Genomic DNA, 26,282 nt, shown 5'->3' with positions numbered 1-26,282 from the left:
ACAACTATAGTTCAGGATAAATCTGAGTGATCCAGCATTTTAGCACAAATCTCAAGTTACTGGTATTTAAGGCAAGAGAGGGTAAAAACAGAGACTAAAATACAACTGTAGATTACTGCACAGCTACAGTCCAGTCCCCTTGTTATGTATCAACACCTTTACAGTTTTAATGTATTAGGTTAAACATCGATGGATATAAATAATACAACACAAACTTTACCTTTGACAGCTCTTGGACCACAAAGTGGACGTGTTTCTTCTGCCCGGATCTGTAATTTTGTGTAACAAGTGTAACCAGATATGACATGGAAGAGGTTCCTGTTTATGTGATCTGTATTTCTAAGAAAGAGAGGCGTGTTTTTCTATAGAACTCATAACTGTGCTATTCTTGGTATAAACTATGCACGTTCTTGTTTTCTCTGTGCCCCTGTCTTCATCTGTTATTTTTATTGACCAACAATATATATTGTAACCAAAGCTTATTTGTTAATTGCCATTAACTGCCAACCTGCAGGTAAGATTTAACAAAGAGAAATGTTGTCAGAAAGGTGTGGGGGATGAGTGGGTGCTCAACCATCTGACAAGCAGTTCAGATGACAGTGATCATACTTTGCTCTGAGTGTAGCCACTCTTTTAAGCGCTTTTATGTAAAGTGGGAGACCACATTAAAGCTTCAGTGCAGCATAAAACAGTAACACAGTCTTTACAGTGTTTTACTTGTCTAACTAAAGCTGTCAAATAAATTTAGTTGAGTAGAACATACAATATTTCCTCTTGAGATCTAGTGGAGTGGAAGTATAAAGTAGTATAACATGGAAATACTATAGTAAAGTACAAGTACCTCATAATTGTACTTAAAAACTGTACTTAGCCTTCAGCACACATGGATTTTAACATTGTTCAATTACCCAAACAGGCTCAATCCAGTTCAATTCTATTTGTATAGCACCAAATCATACACACTCTTCAAATATGTATGAGAGCAAGGCCAGTCTCTCTATCTCTCTCTCTCTCTCTATATATATATATATATATATATACTGTATATATATACTGTATGTGGTGTTTATTTGCTGTACTATAATTGATGCTATATTCCAAGTTCGATTGATTCCGACGCATAATTCCATGTCTATGGTTTTGCTTTCCTCAGCTACAGCAGTTACATTCGCTACACATAAATCCAAAAATTGCACACAAAATGCAAAGTGCCACAAATCTGCTGCAAAATGAAAATACCATTGAAAATATCATAAAAACATCTAAAAATCAACAGCTCTTCTGTTTTCCATAGAATTGCATATACATTTCCACACAGTGTTCTACAGCGACAGGACAGTGATCTGTTGAGAGGTTGAAAACAGAACATAGTTATGTTTTAACATGTTACTGCTGTAACTGCATTACAGTGCTGTGTCTGAACATTTTTTACTGTATATTTTCAACAGTTCTTTTTCGAAAGTCAGTCAGGTTTTTTATCAAAACATCAAAACATTTGGCGTCTAAGTCTTGAAGCTCTGCAGCATCAGCTGTAGTAAATAAAGATTGTATCATTTACTAGGCAAAGAATTACGTCTCTATTTCTTCTGCAATTAAATGTAGAGAAAGGAAATATAATAATAGTTTTATATTATTATCATATCAATCATATGGTCAATAGTAATAATAATGATTAATTGTTCTATTAAGATGTTCTAAGAATAATATATAATATTATTTCTGAGAACTTAAACAGGAAGAGAGTCACTCCTATGGTTATCAACAAATTACTTGTGCGGTATAACACAACACAGATCTCATCTGTCCGAGGAAATGTTTTGAATGTTAAGAGGAAACAGCAGTTAGAAGACTAACTTCCTTACTGCAGTTAAAAAATAGGAACTCATAGGAATTCATGTCTATTTTTCCATCTTTAACTGGTCATACACTGCTCTCCTTGCTTGTCCTGACAGCATGCCACTACTACACAGAACAGACTTCTTCAGCATCTATCTGGCTCACTTCTTCCTCTCCTGTCATCCTGCAACAACACAGGGAGGCCAGCAGCTTGTCTGCAGCCCCTTTCCTCATGAAAACATACAGAACCAAGTCTGCAAGAGGACTGAACTGAAGGAATGATAAGTATACGCATGAATCATCGGCAATGTAATGTAAATGAACAAGGGCAGGAACAGCAGTGTGTATTTCAGCAGCACCAGGACTAAAGTTCCTAAGATTCTCTGTTTTTCTTTAGGAGTGACAGAAATGGCCGCAGACAGGGCTTTGAAGGTACCAGCCGAGAAGATGATCAGCACCTTTCCAGATCACAATGCATGAAATCATGTGGGAGGCGCTCGGCCCAACAATTTGCCAATTGTTCATGTTACGAAAGTCAAACTCTTCGAACATGTTGTAATTCACAAGGTCATAAAAATAGTACTCATAGGTGTAACTGAAGTGGGCAAAGTCGTTGAGGTAGAAATACTCCATCCTTCACACTTTGACCTGTTGTGTAACAGAGAAAACAGCAGCAGGTGTGTTACAGCTACTCATTTCTTCCTCCTCAAACCGCTGGAACAATACTATACAGTCAATGGTCATTACTACCGTTACTGCGGCAATATGACAATCAGTGACGGAAGAAATACTCTGATCTTTTACTTAATATGACAATGCAGAAATACTCAGTTGTAAAAGTTGTACATTGAAAATTTAACTTGAATAGAAAGAGCAATACATTTTATTTATAGACTTTCAAGGCACTCAAGGACTCCTTACAACACACAGTGAAGGAAGTTAAACTAGTACAAAGGTATTAGTAGGGAATTTACTTTAAGCAGTACTCATCGCAAAATAATACACATATATAATTGTATTATAATTATTGCTGCAGTAAAGTGTAGGCAACATTTGCATTTGCAGCTAGAAATGGTGTGGCTGTTTTTATCCTTTCTATACTGCCTGGTACCTTAATCTATAATAGTTCAACAGAATGTAGTTACTGATTATATTTTGTATAGCTAGATTATGCAAATCTGAAAAATTACTAATAAATAACCATGGAATTACTATTTAACTTACTGGTTAAGTGCCGCTGTACCACCAATGTAATGTGTTCCATGTACCATCGACTGCACTGTCATCTGCTTCTGAAAAGCTCTTACACAACTCAACTTCCCCTTTTTTTCTTTTGAGATCTTAAACACGATATGATTGGTTCGATAGATCCTGTGTGAGAACCTTCTTGATATTTAATGATTAATTTATTCCAACTTCTCAAATTCTTTGAGAAAATATGCATGTTGCAGCTGTTTGACACCAACTCTGGGAAACCTTTCATTAATCATATTGTCATTGAAGGAAAGATCAGCAGAGTGTAATTAAGCAGCAACAGAACCAAAAACCCCGGTTGAACGCGGTAATTTTTCACCCTCTTTACTGCAGTAACTTCTTTCAGATCACAGACCCTGTAGACACACCTGCCACCTGTCCAGCGCGGTGCTGTTCAACCAGAAACACAGCGGCTACACTGCGCACCGGCGGGGAAGAGTTAGCAGAGATTCAGAGCAAGTTTTCATAGCACACAGTAACTGATCGAAGTGTCTCACACGGAGGCTTCGGCGCGTTTTACAGTAACACAAACCCGGAGATGAGACCTGCCAGATCCGTTTAACCAGTTAATACGGCGGCTAGCAGCTCAAGATCAATGCGATTACAGCCGCATTAGCTAGCGTGCTAACAGCTAGCGTGCTAACAGCTAGCGCGCTAATTGCTAGCGCGGTAATCTTAAATCAACAACACTCACAATTTAACCTGGATTAACAAACATGTTCACACTTACTTTTTATCGGAGATGCACAGCTCTATATACAACTCACATAACTGGCTACTCACTCACTTCTTAAACTTGTAGCTGTGGCCTTGAACGCAGCATTACTAACCGGTGACGGGGATATTGAAGAATACATATGTTGGTCAGGGGAGACATCTATCTACAAGCTAGATTCATTCAGAAAAGCTGTGAAAAAATAAAGGCTTTTTACAACCTAAACAGAGCACGTCATTATGTCTTAGACTCACCGTCTTCCCGCCTCTGCCCTGAAGTGACGCCTCCATTTTGTTCTCAGAAAGATGACAAACAAGAGCAGACCCGCCAACGCAGCTGCAGATGGAGCATCACAGCGAGAGAGAGAAGTGAGGGAAACTAGTCTCTCGGTGGCTTTGGACTTTATCATGATGATATTCAAAACCTGGAACACTTTTATAAGGAAACGGTTTTGATGTTTGTGATCTGTGGACCTTGCGGACTAAAGGAATACAAGCAACGGAGGAATGGAGTGAGAATCGGACTTCTACACGTCCAAATGGTAGGTAGTCACCACGATGCTGGTTAATAAATTATATTTATTTAATATGGTTAGCGCATAATGAACGGAATATTTGAATTCTAACGACTCTAACCGATCTAAGGAGGAACAGCCTGTTTATATTGACAAACGTCTAACGGTCAGAACAGGTCAGAACCTTCTAGTGGCCCGTGCACGAGCCAGCAGGTTAGTAAGTGGGAGGCGAAGAACTAGAAGCAGCTCTGCTGTTAGGATCCCTAATGAGTTGACAGCACTTTGTGTAATGCTCAAACTATAAAGTTGTTGTGGAGTACATAAAACCACTCTGTATCATCCATAGACTGTAGATAAAGTTGGACCTAGCTTCCATAACATTACCCATAGGTTTCTTCACAGCGGTTTTGAAGTTCAGAATGCGCCGATTCAGTCGTCGCCATTTTGCCAGTTACCTGACTCCGCTGAATTTGCGGCTAATCCAGAAATGGGCAAAGAGGAGGGGCTCGTGTCCAGTTTGGGTGCATGCCGACTGGTGGCAGGCATACCCTCACCCGCCTGTCACTCAAGGCGGCACGCCCTCAATTATAGATAACTTTGAGCCTTAATAAAAATTTAATTTATATGAAAATTCAAAATAGATAGATACTATATTTATCTCCATAGGGGAAATGCATGTGTCCATTGGCTCATTGATGATAATAATAAAAGCAGTTGATGATAAATGAACAATAACGATTTATTTAATTAATGTGCATTTTCAGTTGAAATAACAGTGACACAGAGAAGCAATGCAACCCCATAGTTTATAGCATTAATGACACATTTAAAGCAATGACTAAAAAAAACTTTCTTCCTTAGAGACATATATTAGATCATAAGAGACTTCCTTCATGTCATATCTTGCAACATTGCTGCATTAGACAATATTAAACTGTGTGTACAGCAGTAGAAGAAGCACATCCAGATTGTGGTCCACCAGCTTTCAAAGGTAAAGTTTTTGTTACATTACTTCTCTCCATCTATGTATAACCTAGTACATTAAAACTGTAAAGGTGTTGATGCATAACAAGTGGACTGGACTGTAGGTGTACAGTAATCTACAGTTGCATTTGTTTTTACCCTCTCTTACTTTAAATAAAAATCATGTGATATTCATGCTAAAATGCTGGATCACTAAGTTTTATCCAGAACTATATTTGTACTGTATTTTTTGTGTTTTGTTGTTGTAAATTTATTTTCTAATGAAGTAAATCCTGCTTGTTCACCTTTACTCAATGTCAATTTTCTGTTTATAGCACATATAGTAAATTGTTTTGCAGGTCTCACAGTTTTGAACTAATATAAACTAACTAATGGCGTCACTACACTCAGAGCAGAGTATGATCACTATCATCTGAACTTTCTGTCAGATGGTTGAGCACCAACTCATCCCCCACACCTTTCTGACAACATTTCTCCTTAAAGCTTACTTGCAGAAAACAAGTTTCGGTTTTACATTCTCAAAAAAAAAAAAGAAAAGAGGAAGAAATTGGACACAGAGAAGTCATGCATCTGAATATTAATAGAAAGGATGACACAGCAATGAATTCTATACAAAACCACATCTTCTTTGGTCTGTTTTCTGCAAGTTTTACTTTTTCCTGGTTATAAATAGTGTCCAACCACAACTGTATTTTTTTTTGTGGTTTGTTGTAAATTTATTTTTTAATAAAGTAAATCCTGCTTGTTTAACTTTATTCAATGTCAATTTTCTGTTTACAACACATATAGTAAATTCTTTTGCAGGTCTCACAGTTTTGAACTAATATAAACTGACTAATGGCATCACTACACTCAGAGCAGAGTATGATCACTATCATCTGAACTTTCTGTCAGATGGTTGAGCACCCACTCATCCCCCACACCTTTCTGACAACATTTCTCCTTCTTAAATCTTACTTGCAGGTTGTATTCAAGGAACCATTAGAACACAAGTTTCGGTTTTATATTTTCAATTAAAAAAAAAGAAAGAAAAGAGGAAGACATGGACACCGAGAAGTCATGCATCTGCATATTAATAGAAAGAATGACACAGCAATGAATTCTATAGAAAACCACATCTTCCTTAGAGACAGAGATCACATCATCAGGAACCTCCCTCGTTTCATATCTTGCTACATTACTGCATTTCACGACACTAGACTGTGGATACAGAGGAGAAAACAGCCGACTCTGGTGAAAGAAGCACATCCAGATTGTGGTCCACCAGCTTTCAAAGGTAAAGTTTGTGTTACATTATTTCTCTCAATCTATGTTTAACCTAATACATTAAAACTGTAAAGGTGTTGATTCATAACAAGGGGACTGGACTGTAGGTGTGCAGTAATCTACAGTTGTATTAAGTCTTTGTTTTTACCCTCTCTTGCCTTAAATACCAGTAACTTGAGATTTGTGCTAAAATGCTGGATCACTAAGATTTATCCTCAACTATAGTTGTACTGTATTTGTGTGAACAGCACTTCACAGCTTTAGTATTATCACTGAACAATGTGAGGTAGATGTTAAAAAACTTGTTGATCTCTCAAACAACAGGTTTCATAGTGAAGAATGGAAGATTCCTTCATTAACATCAGCTCACAGAACAGAAGCTACATTAACAGCACCACCATCTCTTACGATAATGAACCTTTCATGTACGTGGTGACATGCATTATCATTTGTATCAGCCTTCCTTTGATCCTAGTGGCCATCCATGGAGTTTTTTCTCTGGTGAGTACATGATGACGGAGAAAGTAGGAACCAATGAGAGTTTGATGAAAAATACATCTGACTGTAAATGTTGAGCAGAGTAAGATGACAACGTGTCATCAGCAAAGATCCTGATTTTTTCTACCAATGTTTTCCTGCAGGTCAGAAACGATCACGTGGCTCCAATCTTCATCATCAACCTTCTGATTTCTGACCTCATTCAACTCTGCTGCATGATCGTTGAAGTGGTACGACCTGAGGATTTCATGATCAGAAGTCTCAATGTCAATATTTACATTTTTGGTCTGATGGCGAGTGTTGGCTTCATGGTGTGTGTCGCCCTGGAAAGGTAGCTATCAGTTTATTCAGTATTTGTGTAGCTACTTACTTATCAGACCTTTTTATATATGTATACTGTATATAGTGTTTGTATTATACATGATATATTTCAGATGCTCTACAAAGAATCTGTGTGTCTATGTTGTATCACAGGTATCTGGTCATCGCCTGGCCACTGTGGTACCACTTCAGACGAACCATCAAGGCCTCTGTAGTGGTCTGTGTCGTGGTCTGGACCCTTCCTCTTTTGATTTTTCTCTTTGCATTTCTTGTTCGTTTTCATTTCATGCTCATACCCTTTGCAGTCTTCTTCCTACTTCCCCTCCCTCTGTTCATATTCTTCCTGGGTGGGACCGTTAAAGCCCTGTCTGCAGCCATTAGTGTCCCTGCTGATGAAAAACGAAGAATTGTTGCAGTTTTGATTCTGGTTCTACTTATTTACACACTGTTGTTCCTGCCCACCATCATTTGGTTCATGTTAAAAAGCGTCAAAAATAACATTACATTTAGACATGTGTCCTACACTTTCATAAGGTTCAGTCCTCTTGCAGACGTGTTCCTGTATGTTTTCAGTAGGAAAGGAGCTGTAGACAAGCTGTTGGCCTCTCTGTGTCGTTGCAGGATGGACAGTGATGATAGAAACAGATCAACAACATGAATGATGACAACTTATACACATTTGTTCCATGTAGTCAGAAAAAGAGAGAAAAACAGAAGAAGAAATGTAGGAAATATAGACAAGACAGATACTGTCGTCTTCTCACATGATTTCCTACAAGACATCTAACTGTACTTGCTCACTTCTCACTTGCTGCGGTGCACTGTGAAAGCTTCAAGACATGTACATAAAATGTTCTATACAAAGTTCATGTTTATCATTATTACACTTTAATCACAAAAACAAACCTTATATTATTTTAGGATAATCAGCAGCATGATCACTCTGCCAGTATAACCACATCTCTCTCATTCTTAGATCTTTATTTGGTCTGTTTTCTGCAAGTTTTACTTTTTTCTGGTTATAAATAGTGTCTAACCACAATTGTATTTTTTTTTCTTGTTGTTTGTTGTTGTAAACCATTCTAATAAAGTAAATCCTGCTTGTTTACCTTTATTCAATGTCAGTTTTCTGTTTACAACACATATAGTAAATTGTTTTGCAGGTCTCACAGTTTTGAACTAATATAAACTGACTAATGACGTCACTACACTCAGAGCAGAGTATGATCACTATCATCTGAACTTTCTGTCAGATGGTTGAGCACCCACTCATCCCCCACACCTTTCTGACAACATTTCTCCTTAAATCTTACGAACAAGTTGTATTCAAGGAACCATTAAAAAACAAGCTTTGGTCTTACATTGCATAATAATTGCAAGAATGACACAGCATTGACCTCTATAGAAAACCACATCTTCCTTAGAGACAGAGATCACATCATCATGAACCTCCCTCGTTTCATATCTTGCTACATTACTGCATTTCACGTCACTAGACTGTGGATACAGAGGAGAAAACAGCCGACTCTGGTGAAAGAAGCACATCCAGATTGTGGTCCACCAGCTTTCAAAGGTAAAGTTTGTGTTACATTACTTCTCTTAATCAATGTTTAACCTAATACATTAAAACTGTAAAGGTGTTGATACATAACAAGGGGACTGGACTGTAGGTGTACAGTAATCTACAGTTGTATTTAGTCTCTGTTTTTACCCTCTCTTGCCTTAAATACCAGTAACTTGAGATTTGTGCTAAAATGCTGGATCACTAAGATTTATCCTGAACTATAGTTGTACTGTATTTGTGTGAACAGCACTTCACAGCTTTAGTATTATCACTGAACAATGTGAGGTAGATGTTAAAACACTTGTTGATCTCTCAAACAACAGGTTTCACAGTGAAGAATGGAAGATTCCTTCATTAACATCACCTCACAGAACAGAAGCTACGATGACAGTGACTATGTGTACGACTATGAGTATGATTATTACGATAAAGAACAAAAAATCATGGATGTGGTGAAACGCATTATCATTTGTATCGGCCTTCCTTTGATCCTAGTGGCCATCTATGGAGTCTGTTCTCATGTGAGTACATGATGACTGAGAAAGTAGGAACCAATGAGAGTTTGATGAAAAATACATCTGACTGTAAATGTTGAGCAGAGTAAGATGACAACGTGTCATCAGCAAAGATCATGAGTTCTTCTACCAATGTTTTCCTGCAGGTCAGAAACGATCACATGGCTCCAATCTTCATCATCAACCTTCTGATTTCTGACCTCATTCAACTCTGCTGCATGATCGTTGAAGTGGTACTACCTGAGGATTCAATCATCACAACATTCTTCAATGTTATTTACTTCTGGGGTCTGATGGCGAGTGTTGGCTTCATGATGTGTGTCGCCCTGGAAAGGTAGCTATCAGTTTATTAAGTATTTGTGTAGCTACTAACATATCTGACCATTTTATAAATGTAAACTGTATATACTGTTTGTATTATACATGATATAATTCACATGCTCTACAAAGAATCTGTGTGTCTATGTTGTATCACAGGTATCTGGTCATCACCTTGCCGCTGTGGTACCGCTTCAGACGAACCATCAAGACCTCTGTAGTGGTCTGTGTCATGGTCTGGACCCTTTCTCTTTTCTTTGTTGTATTTGTCTATTTCTTGCCATATTCTCAGGTGACACAAACCATCTTTGGCGTCTTCCTCCTCTTTCCCTTCCCTCTGTACATATTCTTCCTGGGTGGGACCGTTAAAGCCCTGTCTGCAGCCATTAGTGTCCCTGCTGATGAAAAACGACGAATTGTTGCAATTCTGGTTTTGGTTCTACTTATTTACACAGTGTTGTTCCTGCCCCCCATCATTTGGTTCCTTGTAAAAAAAGCCAAATATAATGATGCCCTCAGACATGTGTCTTTCATGTTTGTAAAGTTCAGTCCTCTTGCAGACGTGTTCCTGTATGTTTTCAGTAGGAAAGGAGCTGTAGACAAGCTGTTGGCCTCTCTGTGTCGTTGCAGGATGGACAGCGATGATAGCAACAGACCAACAGCATGAATGATGACAACTTATACACAGTCGCTCCATGTAGTCAGAGAAAGAGAGAAAAACAGAAGAAGGAATGTAGGAAATAGACACAAGACAGATACTGTCGTCTTCTCACATGATTTCCTACAACACATCTAACTATAGGTTCACTTGCTGCTGTGCACTGTGAAAGCTTCAAGACCTGTACATAAAATAATATAAGGTTTGCTTTTGTGATTAAAGTGTAATAATGATATACATGAACTTTTTATAGAACATTTTAAGATATTCAGCAGCATGATCACTCTGCCAATATAACCACATCTCTCTCATTCTTAGATCTTTATTTCATCTGTTTTCTGCAAGTTTTACTTTTTCCTGGTTATAAATAGTGTCTAACCACAGCAGTGTGTTTTTTGTGGTTTGTTGTAAATTTATTTTTTAATAAAGTAAATCCTGCTTGTTTACCTTTATTCAATGTCAGTTTTCTGTTTACAACACATATAGTAAATTGTTTTGCAGGTCTCACAGTTTTGAACTAATATAAACTGACTAATGGCGTCACTACACTCAGAGCAGAGTATGATCACTATCATCTGAACTTTCTGTCAGATGGTTGAGCACCCACTCATCCCCCACACCTTTCTGACAACATTTCTCCTTAAATCTTACTTTTTTACATTTTCAATAAAAAGTAACAGAGAAAGACACGGACACAGAGAAGTCATGCATCTGCATATCTATGGCAATAATGACACAGCATTGACCTCTATAGAAAACCACATCTTCCTTAGAGACAGAGATCACATCATCATGAACCTCCCTCGTTTCATATCTTGCTACATTACTGCATTTCACGTCACTAGACTGTGGATACAGAGGAGAAAACAGCAGACTCTGGTGAAAGAAGCACATCCAGATTGTGGTCCACCAGCTTTCAAAGGTAAAGTTTGTGTTACATTATTCATCTTAATCAATGTATAACCTAATACATTAAAACTGTAAAGGTGTTGATACATAACAAGGGGACTGGACTGTAGGTGTACAGTAATCTACAGTTGTATTTAGTCTCTGTTTTTACCCTCTCTTGCCTTAAATACCAGTAACTTGAGATTTGTGCTAAAATGCTGGATCACTAAGATTTATCCTCAACTATACACTGTAAAATAAATCGTAAAAAAACAGTCAAATGACTGGCAGCAGCGGCTGCCAAACAAAAAAATTAAAATTAAAGTAAATGGTCCCAATTCAAATAAAGTGTAAAAACAATAAATTTAAGGGAAGTTTCATTAATAATTCTACAGCGAAAAACTGTTATTTTACAAACTTTTTCCTAATAATAAAATTAAGTGTCAATCAAGGAAATATTAAGAGATGTTTAATTTTGGAAAGTAAACCTTTTGTTTTGGAATACAAAGTAAGAAATACTGTGTAAAACAGATTAAAATCATCTCAAACTTACAGTATTTGTTTTAACATTTAATCTTTAAGTTTGTAAAATAATGTTAAAAACCTGTAGAAGCACAATATAAATACAATATTTAATGATTCAGATTCAGATTAATTTTCTTACATTTCTCATAAAATATAATATACTGAAGAATTGCAAATTAAATTGTTAAGTGTCTGTATGTAGTCTTTCAACTAAAGTTGGGTTGGAAACTTAATCACAAATAACATACACACCACTATTGACTTTATAACACTTTTATTTAATATATTCAGATGTCAATTTACAATATCAACCAATTATTCACAAATAGTTCTTCAGAACCCCGGGATGATCTGAAAAACTAAAACTGGCATTTCTCCATTGGTCTATCTGCCTGTTATGGTTCCTATAATGAGGAGGTCATGATGTCACCTCTGAAAGAGGGGGGCTGTGGAGCTGAGGGGGGGGGGGGGGGGGGGGGGGGGCTGTTGTTTTTTAGCCTGTATTTTCCAATTCAGTTTTATCTTGTTTTCCACAGTATTCTCCATATAGTTCTGACAACATATGTGGACAAACATTATACTAACTTTTATGTCAGTATCCCAACTATACAGTGTATTAATAAGTCAAATCAAAACATACCACAAAGATCTTGAATCTTTACCAGAAGTGACGGAGCAACGTAGAAGATGAAGAAAAATCCACCTTCAAACTGCCAGTAATCAGCTGGATCCTTGGAGCATCGGGGGGGGGGGGGGGGGGAATAACAGGAGACACTAAGATTCACTGTAAAGTCCTTAAAAAGTATGATTTAATTATTTTTTTGTTTACCATTACTTTAATAAAGCTTAAACAAATGTTATTTAAATGATCTGCACCGACAAAGAATGCTCTGACCTTCTGTGGCTGCTTTCTAATGTTCCACCGGACTAAACATCAAACACCTGAAGCTCATCTTCACAACTCTGCTTGTGTTAAGGAGACCCACCTATGTAAAAGCATATTGACAATGTGCCCTGAAAATAATGGCCAAATATTGTTCCATTTACTTTACGACCAGGTTTCTGTTGGTCAATTTAAACAACTGGCTATTTAAACAATGTGTGCACTGGATGGAAAAATTACAACTGCATAAGTCGGAAACTATTGTTTTCAGAATACAATTGAAACAATCCTCCTCTTGGTCACAAAGCAGCTGCTGGTCTGGCTTCACAGTACATCTCAGACATACTGTTAGTTTACAATCCCAGCAGATCACACGCTGGAAATCTCCATGTGTTAGCATCAAGACTATGTTTTGCTAGCCAAAATTAGCCTCCCTGTTGATATATCAGTTCAGGTGAAGATGCACCTTGCTAACCAAGCTAGCCAGCTAGTGCTAGTGTTAGCTGATAACCTGTGTCAACCTGGGTTAGCCCATGGAGGTGTTCAGTCAAAGCCCAATAAAAAGGTATATTTAATCGACGTTAATCTAACAACGTTTGGTTTGTGTTTTGTGTGTGTTAATGCGCAGCGTTAATGTTGGTTAATACATTGTCAATAAAGACGTCGTTATAGTTCAAGATAATGTGACGTTTACAAAATGTGTAGACAAATATTTGACATATTGTTCATTTAATACTCAAACCAGTCCTCAACTGAAGCAGACATTCATGCACCTATCCTGACAGTTGATAGATATTTGTGATTAACTGTGATTAACCGCATCTTAACTTAAGTGTTTGTCTTTTATTGTCATTTGAAAGGTTTCCACACTGTGAAAACAATGATCTGTGCCAACAGAAGGAGGACCTCATGTACAGAGCAGCCCATTAGTTTCAATTCATCTGGTTGTGGAGAAGGGAGACTGCATGGACATCCTTAGTTCTCTAATGTGCTGTGATGATGATGATGATGATGATGATGATGATGATGATGATGATGATGATGATGATGATGCTAGAAAACCTCCCAGTTCAGCTTCCTCTGATGAAATGACAGACTAACTGCTGATGAGTTTGTTTATTATTCTCTGTCTTCAGTATTCACAGGTTCAGTTTCTTACCTGCAACTTCATTTCTGCAGTTGTTGACAAGTGATGGTAGCAACACTTTTAAGATCAGAATTTATAAATATTAAACTGTGATTAAGTGATGGATCAACTCTAGCACTGTGACCACCTCCACAGGTGAAAGTATTTACCTGTTAACATCAGCATGTTATTTGATCCTTCATTGTCAGTGTTGTCAGACAACATTTAAATATTTCTAGTATTTATGTTGTAAAGTTAACATAGAAATAGTCACACAATGCTGTATGTGTTACTGTTGTGAACATTCATAGCAGATGTGCTCTATAAAAACCATCAACAAAGTTAAAGCAAGAGCTTCACAAATAACGTTATTGGACATTATAAAATACATTAATTTAAACAATTTACAACACTGGAAACATATAAATGGATTAATTAAATACTGTAGTGTACAATTTATAATCAACCAACTATTTAAAATCAAAAAATAGTTGTGGATGAAGTGAAAGCTGAATTTCACTGTCATATGTAAGTTTGCTTAATGAAGGAAGTAGTTGAATCAACAGCAACAGAATCTTTAGTAACAAGTATAATAATTATTCATCATGAGTCCTAATGTGTGAGAAAGTTAATATTAATTTGCTCCAGTAACAATCTCCCTCTAAATAAGTGATGCTGTTGGAACAGCACACTGATATTAACTATAATGGCTGAGGAATATGAAATATGAACTCTAATGTTTTAAACTATTGACAATTTGTTACAGCTACAGTGGAAAAAAATACAGTGGGAAAAGTAACCAAAAGTCATGTGATTGTATGTCTGACATAGGGCAGAGAGTGTAATACGACAGTGAGGGTGTAGGGAACAAGGAAGTGATAGTGGAACTGATAAGACTGAACAATGTTTTGGCCACCAATGTAAAATTAAAAAAATACTATATTATCATATAAGACACTGTGTTTATGTTTGGGAAGAGAAGATCTTCACGTGTGGACACTGCAGGTGGAGGTGGTGCAGGGCCTCCATCATTGATGCAAGAGGTTGTAGGTGTCCAGGAATCCAGACTTTGGCTGGATGGAAAAAAACATTATAATAATAAGAGAGAAATCAATATCATATTGTAAAGTTTAGAGAAAAAGATAAAAGAAACAGCTCTCTGATTGGATGATCACAGATATCTGAAAATACATTATTCCCTCGTCTTAGTTGTAATAAACAGTCGGCTGAACCGTTTTACATTAAATAACAATACAATAGAAACTAATACTCAGTTTGGTGTCATTGTGCAGGTGCACATGTCATGATGGTTCTCAGCTCTCAGTGATGTTCTTTATTCTGACAGAGACAGAATCATTCCAACAGATGTTTTGACTCCTGTCATCAATAATGAAATGAACTAGAGCTGAAAACTAGCCGACTAATTCACTGACAGTTGTCTGTACACCCAATGGTGCATAGCAAAAATTAACTATTAAAAGATAATTCAGTTTAGTTCATTTTCAAAATGCAAATTGTAAATATAGGCTCAAGTTGTAACCCACACATTTAAATCACAAAGTATTGTGTCTTTATTTAATTTTTTCCCCTGTCATTTAACGTCAATATTGTTATAATTTAAAAGCACAGGGTACAATATCCACTGGATCTCACAAGACTATTTATGCAGCAGAGTCGGAGCTCTTAACTTGGAAATATTGTTTTGACATTTTTACACCCAGATTTTGCCTTTTCATCTTTTTCATCCATAATTCCACATTAAAGCTCAGTTTGAACAGGAGGCTCCAAAAAACAGTGTCTGTTCCTCTGTGTGTGATGTTATTTATTGCTTTATTTATGGGAACTTGTTTCACAGGAAACCAGCCGTAAGATGACGTTTGAATACCCCACTAATGTCTCTGATGTAACATTGGCATTCCCTTAACTCTACTTGTACTGCCTTATCAGTCAGTTACTTTCATTTGTTAAATAGCACCTCCTGCTGTTGGGTTTGTATAGCAGTCATTTAGGTCAGGTAATCCGTGTCTCTAGTTAATGACATCATCAGTAAGTGTGTCTAGGTAGTTCTCCATGTCAGAGCAGAGGGAAAGTTCATGCCTTTTTTATCGGACATCATCCAGACGTTCAAGTCTTTGAAAGCATCGTCGGTATGTACAAATAATCCTTTAGTTTATCATTTATTGATGTATATGTATATTTTTACAAAGCAGAGACATTTTAACAGATTGTGGGCAGATAACTGTACAGATTCATGTCGGCCACATGTTCTGGCTTGCTTTAAGTTGAGAGAATATGCATACAGAGACAATGTATGTAGTATATACTTACCAGTAGCCTGTCTTTATGTTTTAGATATGTTTGTAGTTATTTCAAATACAGTTATATTGCATTTATACATTTACATGTACATTTGGGCCTTATTTGGACATTGTGTATTATTGGTATAACTTGTGATATGCTTAATCTCACACACAATGGAAATCCGAACAGTTTTAACTGTATGTTTTTTCTTTCTGTCAGTTTTACCCTACTGCCAGTTGCTGCATTAAAGAAGTCAACTTGAGCCTCTTTGTCCGTGTAGTAATTGGGGATGGAGTTTATCTACCTGTCAATTCATGCAAGGCGTGTGAAGAGGACAGGAAACTACTGTTTTGCCTGGTACGTAAAGAATGACTCATATTCATGTGTCCGTCTCTCTGTGAATGATTTGAAGAATTAAAATTAAGTAATTACTTTGTTGCCTGTGTGGCACATAGGATAATTATGTAATATTATTTATTAATTTAATTGCCCACTGTGTGTTGTTTATATGTTGTATATGTTTTCTGCTCCTCTGGATGTCAAGACTCACGACTTAATAATCTCTTCTGTTTTTTTCTTCTGTGGTGTGATGGCCGGTCTTTGCTTCAGGATGTGTGTTGCGCTGGAAAGGTATCTGTCTGTATTTCCAGTATCATATTCTGAATCATCCTGAACATACAATACTGTTCTGTGATATCCAGAATATCTGCTTTGCATGTAGGCACAGAAAAAATAAAGAAAGAAAGAAAGAAATTAAAAGCAAGGCAGCATCTTTAACATGATGTTTGTATGTGGACACCTGACAGAAAAAATGAAGCATTTATGATGTTGACTGTTGGACATTGAAAATGAAAATACAAGTCTTTTCTATCTCTTCTTCACAGAAAGACTCCAGATATTATTTACATGTTTAACACACAGAGAGAATCTTAACAAGTCTTTAGGGTTTGTTTTCTTTTATTGTTTTCTCATTAACGTTTTAATAGTTGTTCAATAGTTGTTCTTGAAGACTCATCTCTTTTGATAATTTGACAGATTTTTCCAGTTTATTCATAGACATGTGTATGAGCTCATGTTCCAGTAGGTGTCACAACCTCACTGTGCTGAGTGCTGATGGCACCATGACGCTGTCCTTGGTGCTGAAGTAACAGACGGATTTGTACAAACATATTAATTGATATTAAATTGTCCTCTAAAACAGAGGCTTTCCGAGCCTGTGAAAGTGAGCCTCCCCTCAGAGAATATCTAGTTGGTCACCCCCCCCCCTTTTCTTTTGGTACACCTTATGTCTTAATTTGTTAACCCTTATGCCCTCCTCAAATTTACTACCCTCTGGACACCTTCGTGGCCAAAAATGTACACGCACAAAAAACTTTAAATCACTTTAAATCATCATACATCAATATTTTTTTTAACTTTTTTTTTCATAAATCAAATAAACAACTTCAAACTTGCTCAAAACTACCAAACATTCAATCATTTTCAGGATTTTAACCCTTTAAATACCAGTTTAATTATTTGAATTATTAATTATTTATAAAAAAAAACCACCAAAATTTAGTTATATTCCATATAATAAATAGTACGAGGATGAGGCTTTGGTGGTGATTAGAGTCTTGGATATGTCAAAGATTAACAACAAAATTGATTTGATTGCATTAGTATTTTTTATGTAGTGCGAGATACTCCCTCTGGACACCTTTGCGGCCAAAAATGCCTCATTGACTTCCATTAAAACCACATTTTTTAATCTCACTGCCATTACAGTATAAAACCATGCATTCTGTAATGTCAGCGTTTCATTTTGAAGAAAAGTAGTTATATTTGACATTTTTACTGTATTCCACCAGATTCAACCATTTTCCCATTGTAGGCCAATGCATGAAATTCTTGAATTTTTACCTGTTATATTATGGAGCCATGTGACTACCAGGGGGCCCCAAGAGTTTCTTTTATGTGTGTGTGTGTGTGTGTGTGTGTGTGTGTGTGTGTGTGTGTGTGTGTGTGTGTGTGTACGTGTGTGTGTGCGTGTGTTTATGTGTGTGTGTTCGAATGCAAATTCCCGCAGTACATGCCCAGCAAGCCAGCGAAGTACGGGCTGAAAATCTGGGTCCCTGGTAGTCACATGGCTCCATAATATAACAGGTAAAAATACAAGAATTTCATGCTCATGACTGCGCACCAGTGTTTGCTAACATTAGATCATATCATCATCAATTACATTTTATTGGTAATGAAATGACAAGCTAACATTGGAAATGAAAAGGCATGCTATCAGCTAGCAAACATTAGTTAACTAAACTGTAACTTTAGGTTAAAGTTAGACACCAGCTAACATTAGTTAACTAAACTGTAACTTGAGGCTAAAGTTAGACATTAGCTAACATTAGTTAGCTAAACTGTAACTTGCGGCTAAAGTTAGACATTAGCTAACATTAGTTAGCTAAACTGTAACTTGCGGCTAAAGTTAGACACCAGCTAACATTAGTTAGCTAAACTGTAACTTGCGGCTAAAGTTAGACATTAGCTAACATTAGTTAGCTAAACTGTAACTTGCGGCTAAAGTTAGACATTAGCTAACATTAGTTAGCTAAACTGTAATTTAAGGCTAAAGTTAGACACTAGCTAACATTAGTTAACTAAACTGTAACTTGAGGCTAAAGTTAGAAGTTAGACAGTAGCAAACATTAGTTTACTAAATTGTAACTTAAGGCTGAAAATTTAGCGTTCATCCATAGATACTTGACACAATCTAATTCAGAAACGCAGAAGGTAAGAAAATAGAGTGTATTAAACAAGCTAGGTAGTTAGCTTCAGCTTTTTATATTAGAGTGTCTGAGCAACGCATGGGAGCACAGACATGAGGAAGCGAGATCTACTGATGGAGTAAGGCAGGTGGACGAGACCTTCAACTAACAACAACAACAACAACAGGGGTGTCTTCTTCAAGGCATGAATATGGGAAATTTATTGTAATATTTAATAATAACAAGTCTTAATCAGCGGGGTCATACCCTGTCAATCCCCCCGTAATTCAAACCCTGACTAAATCTATTCAATGATGTGAAGTGTAACTTTGCTTGAACTTATTAGACATTAAAATGGAATAAAACTGGCAGCTGAATGTTGCCATCTTGTGGCCAAACGTAAAACCATGTGTAGCTTCATGGAATAACTGGCTGTAAGTTACACTATTCAAACTATTTGTTGCTGTACTTTACAGTTTTTCTCAGTCGCTTTGGTACATTTCTCGAATCATCCTCGACATTTGCAAAACAGTAAGTGAATTTCTCAAAACAATTAGTACAAATCGCAAAACACCATGGATTACCTGCAAAAGCCAGTCTCTTGCTCAAAATCCTTAGTTCATCTCTCAAAAGGAAATATCTGTGTCAATGAACATGTCACTGCCATCAGAATGACAAGTCCTTGTGTTATTGTGTACGGATAAGACAGTCAAATTGCTTAGTCGTGTTGTCAATATAACAGTCTACTCTGGAGGGATGTTCTGATGTAAACTATGGCTAAAGTTTTGATGACAATTATTGTAAATTGTAAGTTACACCTTAGTGTATGTGGGAGATTGATTGCAAGAGACTGGACAAGATTCACATTTACGCTTTTACTGTTTTTATTTATTTGTTGACAGACCATGTCATTGTGATACAGAAAAGAAAAAGACAGCACTGCATTGCACAAAGAAAAAAACAAAAATAAAGTAGAAATGTGAACATAGGACAATCTCCTTAGGGAAAACTGTACATGCAGTGCTGTAGGAATTACAGTGCAGTCTTCCTACACCTCCTGACGTTCTTGTCTGTTGGGCCACAATATATCTTCTCTTGCGATGCAGCGTGGAAAGAATCTTTTAGAGTGTCTTATCCAGCCTCTGCAGGCATCTGCTGTGATGTCATCAGAAGCTGCATCCATGGCGGCCAGAAGGGTAAATCTGTGTATGTGGCTGGCGATCATATACTTTCCATCTCCATGCTGAGAAAAATTCCTCAATGGGGTTAAGGAATGGGGAGTAGGTTGAGAGGAACTCCATCAGCATCCTGTTGTGGTTCGCAAACCATTGCCTGATGATGCTGGAGCGATGGAAACTGACATTGTCCCAAACTATCACGTACTTTGGCAAGTCATCTCCAATCTGACCCCTCTCTTGTTCAGGGATGAGATCCCTGTAGAGAGTGTCTAAAAAGGTGACAAGACGCTGTATGGCCCAATAATGGGAATATGCGTTAGCACACCATTCTCAGAGATAGCAGCACCCATGGTTATGTTCCCGCCCCGTTGGCCTGGAACATCAACTGTAGCTCTGTGGCTGAAGATATTTCGACCACGCCTTCTGCGTTTCGTTAGGTTGAAGCCAGCCTCATCCATGTAGATGAAGTTGTGTGGTGGTTCACTTGCTTCCAGTTCCATTATACGCTATATCCAGAAGACACAAAATGAGTTTTATGAATTACATACATTTTCATTTTGGACAAGATACAATTACATCAAATGTATACAGCACATATTGCAACTTCTTTTCTACAGCCATAGCAAATGTGTAAAGGTCACACTTACTGTACTGTATATCACTATACGATATTGTACTGTTTACTGTGAGGTACAGTTACTGCATGCTCATACATGTTTTACCTGTACATACTGGTAGCGCAGCTCTTTCACCATTTCTTTCAAATGGAACAGTGTACAGTTGCTTCATATTCATTTGCCGTCTTTTCAGCACCCTGTCAGTGGTTGAGATGCTGACTGTTTGGATGTTTTCAAAGATGTTGTTGTCCTCTATAATGGCACTCTTTATCTCCCTTAGTCTTATGGCATTGTTTTCTACAACCATGGTGCAAATAGCCTCCTCCTGTTCAGGTGTGAAAAGGGGCCCTCTGCCACCCCTGTGAAGTTGTCTTGCAGTCCTATGTGGAAAAAATATAGTAATACAAAACACAAAATTGAGTAAGATAAAATGTCACTGTATAAAATATACTCACTATATACTGTAAAATGCAAGTGGAATACTGTAATATTGTATGAAGCATTACAGAAAGTATACAGTATTACAGTACAGTTCCTATTGTTAGATTACATACCTGTTCTGTCGACGAAAAGTCTGAATGATTGAGGACACAGTTGTTCTCCCAACATTTGGCTGCACCCTTCGACCAGCCTCGGCCATTGTAAGCCCATGATTGAGAACGTGGTCTACAAGTGTGGCTCTTATCTCATCAGGGACACGCATATGTCCTCGGCCTCTTCTGCCTCTTCCTCTGTTTTGCCTCCCAACTCCTCCGCCACGCAGCCTCACTCCTCTTCCTCTTCTTCTTCTCTCTGGCTGTTGACCCCGTCCAATTCCTTGTCCTTCCATTGTCAGACATTGTAACATTGTGTTGTGTTCCGGCTATATATATATATATATATATATATATATATATTATATATATATATATACTTGCCAGTTGATGGTTCATGAGATGCACCTTTGAGCTATTTCAGAAAACTGGTTGATCGTTCGTTGATCTAATGCTTCACACATTTGCCTTCGTTAGAGAAAGTCAAGATTCACCTGAGAGCAATTTACCAATTCAGGACAGATTTAGAAAAAAAAGTCTAATGGAAATGTATAGAGATATGCTTGACATATTATGACAACTTGTTCAACCATTTTGCATGTAAAGACTTATGCGATGAACTAATGCCTAAATGTTGTGGGGTGTGAGACTATTCAACAGAGACCCATTATAATACACTTTGATCAACATGACATAAGCAATTGATAATGTAGGAAATTGTACATAATCATTTGCATGGATGTACCAAAGCATTTGCAACTTGTTCAAAGAAATGAGAAACTACTTTTTTGATGTGCACAAGTGACACAATGATGTGAAGATTGAACAATTAGTTTTGAGAATTTCAATTCTGATCTGAGAATTGTACCAAAGCGACAGAGAAAAACTGTAATTGACAAATTTGGACATGACTCATGACTCATTTCCAAACCAAAAATAACAGAACTGACTTGTGAAAAAGTTGTGAAATGTCTTGTAAAACAAGAACAAATCAGTTTGAGGGTCAACCTCACTGTGGTAACTTTAGTTTACACAAAGGGAGCAATGCACTGTCAAAGGAAAATTCTCAATGCCAATTAAACTGTCTTGACAAAATAAAGATATTAGAGACAGCAGTTCTTAGCATGACTCATAGCTGGGGCTCAATCTTTATCACTGGCTCGTCTATCATCTAATATCAGACACAGCTTTGTAATAGGTCTGTCCAAAACACTTGTCTTTGTCTTTATACAGACCTGACGAACAAGCCCTTTGCTGTCTGGAAGCGACTCAATGATTCTCCCCATAACCCAAGAGTTTCTGGGAGCAGAGTCATCGACCAGGAGAACAATGTCCCAAGGAGTGAAGTTTCTTGATGGTCTTGACCGCCTTCGCCGTGTGTGAAGCTGTGCCAGGTACTCCTTAGTCCGACGTTTCCAAAATAGTTTGGCAATATACTGAACCTGCCTCCATATTCGTTGAGTGTAGAGGTCATCCTGGTGAAACAATCTGGGTGGTAATGCTGGTTTGGCCTTCAGCAGTAATAGGTGATTTGGTGTGAAGGCTTTTAAGATCGTTCCGATCATTAGATGCACTTGTGATTGGTCGACTGTTTATTATGGCTTCGACTTGGCAGAATTCCTTCAGAGTGGAATTTAGAGCCTTCCTCGCTGATCTAATGAGCCTTTCCCAGGCTTGTCCGTGGTGAGAGCCTGTTGATGGATTAAAGGTCCATTTGATTCCATGTTGAAGAAGGTAACCTTGAATCTTTGTATGATTCATCTCATCGATGGATGTCTTCAGCTCACGTCCTGTCCCAACACAGTTCATCCCATTATCTGAGCAAATCACCAACATTTTTTCCTCTCCTTGCTATGAAACAACATATGGCGTTGATACACAAGTCGATATCCAAGGAAGAAGCAACTTCAGTATGCACTGCCCCTGTGGCTAAGCAGGTAAAGATTGCACCGGATCTTTTTATTGTGCTTCTGCCTCGTTTCACTGTAAATGGTCCGAAATAATTAACGCCATTGCTGCGCTGGCACTGGGAATCCAATACTTTTGTCGCACTTTTGATAGCATATGGTTCCTTCCTAAGTGTCCTGTGTCTTTGTGAATCTTGCACAGGAGTTAGTTGGGGACGTGATGGTCTTTGGGGATTATGACAGGCTTCTTACAATCCTCTGGCAAAACAGCTCAACTGAGTCGTCCTCCAACACGTAAGACTCCATCTTGAAGTACAGGGTTTAGCCTAAAGAGTTCTCAGTAAGATGCATGTTTTCCTTCCACTGATTTTAAGTTGGTTCATTAATGTCTCTGTGCAAAAGCAGGCAGTACTTCCTGGATCAAGAAAGGCATACGTCTCCACTGTTTTATTTCCTGTTGTCTTGACTTGGACAGGAACTATTGAGAGTATACACTTGTCTTCACCGGCCCCAGTACCTGCATCACTGACCATTGCACTGGTGACTGCAGGACTACCATGATTAGCTGTATTGTCAGCAGCCTTGATTTCCTGTTCATCTCCTTCATTGTGTCTTTTCATGTGCAGGAGTGTGGGAGTGTGGGAGTGTCTAACCACAACTGTATTTTTTTGTGGTTTGTTGTAAATTTATTTTTTAATAAAGTAAATACTGCTTGTTTAACTTTATTCAATGTCAATTTTCTGTTTACAACACATATAGTGAATTGTTTTGCAGATTTCACAGTTTGAACTAATATAAACTGACTAATAGCGTCACTACACTCAGAGCAGAGTATGATCACTATCATCTGAACTTTCTGTCAGATGGTTGAGCACCCACTCATCCCCCACACCTTTCTGACAACATTTCTCCTTAAATCTTACTTGCAGGTTGCATTCAGGGAACCATTAAAAAAGAAGATTTGGTTTTTACATTTTCAATAAAAAATGACGGAGGAAAAAATGGACACAGAGAAGTCATGCACCTGCATATTAATAGCAAAAATTACGAAATGACTTTTGTAGAAAACCACATCTTCCTTAGAGACAGAGATCACATCATAAGGAACCTCCCTCGTTTCATATCTTGCTACATTACTGCATTTCACATCACTAGACTGTGGATACAGAGGAGAAAACAGCAGACTCTGGTGAAAGAAGTACATCCAGACTGTGGTCCACCAGCTTTCAAAGGTAAAGTTTGTGTTACATTATTCATCTTAATCTATGTTTAACCTAATACATTAAAACTGTAAAGGTGTTGATACATAACAAGGGGACTGGACTGTAGGTGTGCAGTAATCTACAGTTGTAATTAGTCTTTGTTTTTACCCTCTCTTGTCTTAAATACCAGTAACTTGAGATCTGTGCTAAAATGCTGGTTCACTAAGATTTATCCTGAACTATAGTTGTACTGTATTTGTGTGAACAGCACTTTACAGCTTTAGTATTATCACTGAACAATGTGAGGTAGATGTTAAAACACTTGCTGATCTCTCAAACAACAGGTTTCACAGTGAAGAATGGAAGATTCCTTCATTAACATCACCTCACAGAACAGGAGCTACAATGACAGCACCACCATCTACTTTAATACAGAACAAAAAATCATGTACGTGGTGACATGCATTATCATTTGTATCGGCCTTCCTTTGACCCTAGTGGCCATCCATGGATTTTGTTCTCTGGTGAGTACATGATGACTGAGAAAGTAGGAACCAATGAGAGTTTGATGAAAAATACATGAGCAGAGTAAGATGACAACGTGTCATCAGCAAAGATCATGATTTTTTCTACCAATGTTTCCTGCAGGTCAGAAAAGATCACGTGGCTCCGATCTACATCATCAACCTTCTGATTTGTGACCTCATTCAACTCTGCTGCATGATTGTTGAAGTGGTACGACTTGAGATTTGGATAAGAAGCTTCCATGTTATATTCTATTTTGGTCTTATGGCGAGTGTTGGCTTCATGGTGTGTGTCACCCTGGAAAGGTAGCTATAAGTTTATTCAGTATTTGTGTAGCTACTTACATGTCTGACCATTTTATATATGTAAACTGTATATAGTGTTTGTATTATACATGATATAATTCAGATGCTCTACAAAGAATCTGTGTGTCTATGTTGTATCACAGGTATCTGATCATTGCCTGGCCGCTGTGGTACCGCTTCAGACGAACCATCAAGGCCTCTGTAGTGGTCTGTGTCGTGGTCTGGACCCTTTCTCTATTCTATCCCCTCTCTTTCTATTTCTTGAAGGATTATGGAGTGATACAAACCATCTTTGGAGTCTTCTTCCTCCTTCCCTTCCCTCTGTTCATATTCTTCCTGGGTGGGACCGTTAAAGCCCTGTCTGCAGCCATTAGTGTCCCTGCTGATGAAAAACGACGAATTGTTGCAGTTTTGATTCTGGTTCTACTTAATTACACACTGTTGTTCCTGCCCTCCATCATTTGGTTCCTTGTAGAAGAGGTCAAAAATAACGGTACCGTCACACGTGTGTGTTACATGTTTTTAAAGTTCAGTCCTCTTGCAGACTTGTTCCTGTATGTTTTCAGTAGGAAAGGAGCTGTAGACAAGCTGTTGGCCTCTCTGTGTCGTTGCAGGATGGACAGCGATGATAGCAACAGATCAACAGCATGAATGATGACAACTTATACACAGTCGCTCCATGTAGTCAGAGAAAGAGAGAAAAACAGAAGAAGAAATGTAGGAAATAAAGACAAGACAGATACTGTCGTCTTCTCACATGATTTCCTACAAGACATCTAACTGTAGGTTCACTTGCTGCGGTGCACTGTGAAAGCTTCAAGACATGTACATAAAATGTTCTATAAAAAGTTCATGTATATCATTATTACACTTTAATCACAAAAACAAACCTTATATTATTTGAAGATAATCAGCAGCATGATCACTCTGCCAATATAACCACATCTCTCTCATTCTTAGATCTTTATTTTGTCTGTTTTCTGCAAGTTTTACTTTTTCCTGGTTATAAATAGTGTCTAATCACAATTGTATTTTTTTGTGGTTTGTTGTAAATTTATTTTTTAATAAAGTAAATACTGCTTGTTTAACTTTATTCAATGTC

General features: G+C 37.6%; 3 protein-coding genes across 3 annotated transcripts; all 3 read left to right on the top strand.

Moving 5' to 3' along the window:
- Positions 1 to 7,081: 7,081 nt before the first annotated feature.
- On the top strand, positions 7,082 to 8,560 carry LOC130181688 (ovarian cancer G-protein coupled receptor 1-like). The gene is made up of 3 exons (XM_056396055.1): positions 7,082 to 7,093; positions 7,211 to 7,398; positions 7,542 to 8,560. Exons 1-3 carry the CDS (start codon positions 7,082 to 7,084, stop codon positions 8,044 to 8,046), a joined length of 705 nt encoding a protein of 234 aa, XP_056252030.1. The 3' UTR covers positions 8,047 to 8,560.
- A 224-nt stretch (positions 8,561 to 8,784) lies between these two features.
- On the top strand, positions 8,785 to 10,803 carry LOC130181626 (ovarian cancer G-protein coupled receptor 1-like). The gene is made up of 4 exons (XM_056395974.1): positions 8,785 to 8,961; positions 9,276 to 9,473; positions 9,614 to 9,801; positions 9,945 to 10,803. Exons 2-4 carry the CDS (start codon positions 9,291 to 9,293, stop codon positions 10,450 to 10,452), a joined length of 879 nt encoding a protein of 292 aa, XP_056251949.1. The 5' UTR covers positions 8,785 to 8,961; positions 9,276 to 9,290; the 3' UTR covers positions 10,453 to 10,803.
- Positions 10,804 to 24,709: 13,906 nt separating this feature from the next.
- LOC130181686 (ovarian cancer G-protein coupled receptor 1-like) lies at positions 24,710 to 26,195 on the top strand. The gene is made up of 3 exons (XM_056396054.1): positions 24,710 to 24,874; positions 24,999 to 25,180; positions 25,324 to 26,195. The coding sequence occupies exons 1-3, from the start codon at positions 24,710 to 24,712 to the stop codon at positions 25,829 to 25,831; spliced, it is 855 nt and encodes a 284-aa protein (XP_056252029.1). The 3' UTR covers positions 25,832 to 26,195.
- Positions 26,196 to 26,282: the final 87 nt, after the last annotated feature.

The sequence above is a fragment of the Seriola aureovittata genome, chromosome 14 (assembly GCF_021018895.1).
Source record: "Seriola aureovittata isolate HTS-2021-v1 ecotype China chromosome 14, ASM2101889v1, whole genome shotgun sequence".
Lineage (NCBI taxonomy): Eukaryota > Metazoa > Chordata > Actinopteri > Carangiformes > Carangidae > Seriola > Seriola aureovittata.
Note: the sequence above shows the minus strand (reverse complement) of the source record. Positions and strands in the feature narration are given on the sequence as shown.

Excerpts from the sequence above, each read along its gene's own strand:
- LOC130181688 (XM_056396055.1), top strand. Across the intron at positions 7,399-7,541 it reads GTGTGTGTCGCCCTGGAAAG|GTATCTGGTCATCGCCTGGC; the intron begins GTAGCTATCAGT and ends GTTGTATCACAG.
- LOC130181626 (XM_056395974.1), top strand. The coding sequence starts at position 9,291 with ATGGAAGATTCCTTCATTAACATCACCTCACAGAACAGAAGCTACGAT. Across the intron at positions 9,474-9,613 it reads TCTATGGAGTCTGTTCTCAT|GTCAGAAACGATCACATGGC; the intron begins GTGAGTACATGA and ends GTTTTCCTGCAG. Across the intron at positions 9,802-9,944 it reads ATGTGTGTCGCCCTGGAAAG|GTATCTGGTCATCACCTTGC; the intron begins GTAGCTATCAGT and ends GTTGTATCACAG.
- LOC130181686 (XM_056396054.1), top strand. The coding sequence starts at position 24,710 with ATGGAAGATTCCTTCATTAACATCACCTCACAGAACAGGAGCTACAAT. Across the intron at positions 24,875-24,998 it reads TCCATGGATTTTGTTCTCTG|GTCAGAAAAGATCACGTGGC; the intron begins GTGAGTACATGA and ends TGTTTCCTGCAG. Across the intron at positions 25,181-25,323 it reads GTGTGTGTCACCCTGGAAAG|GTATCTGATCATTGCCTGGC; the intron begins GTAGCTATAAGT and ends GTTGTATCACAG.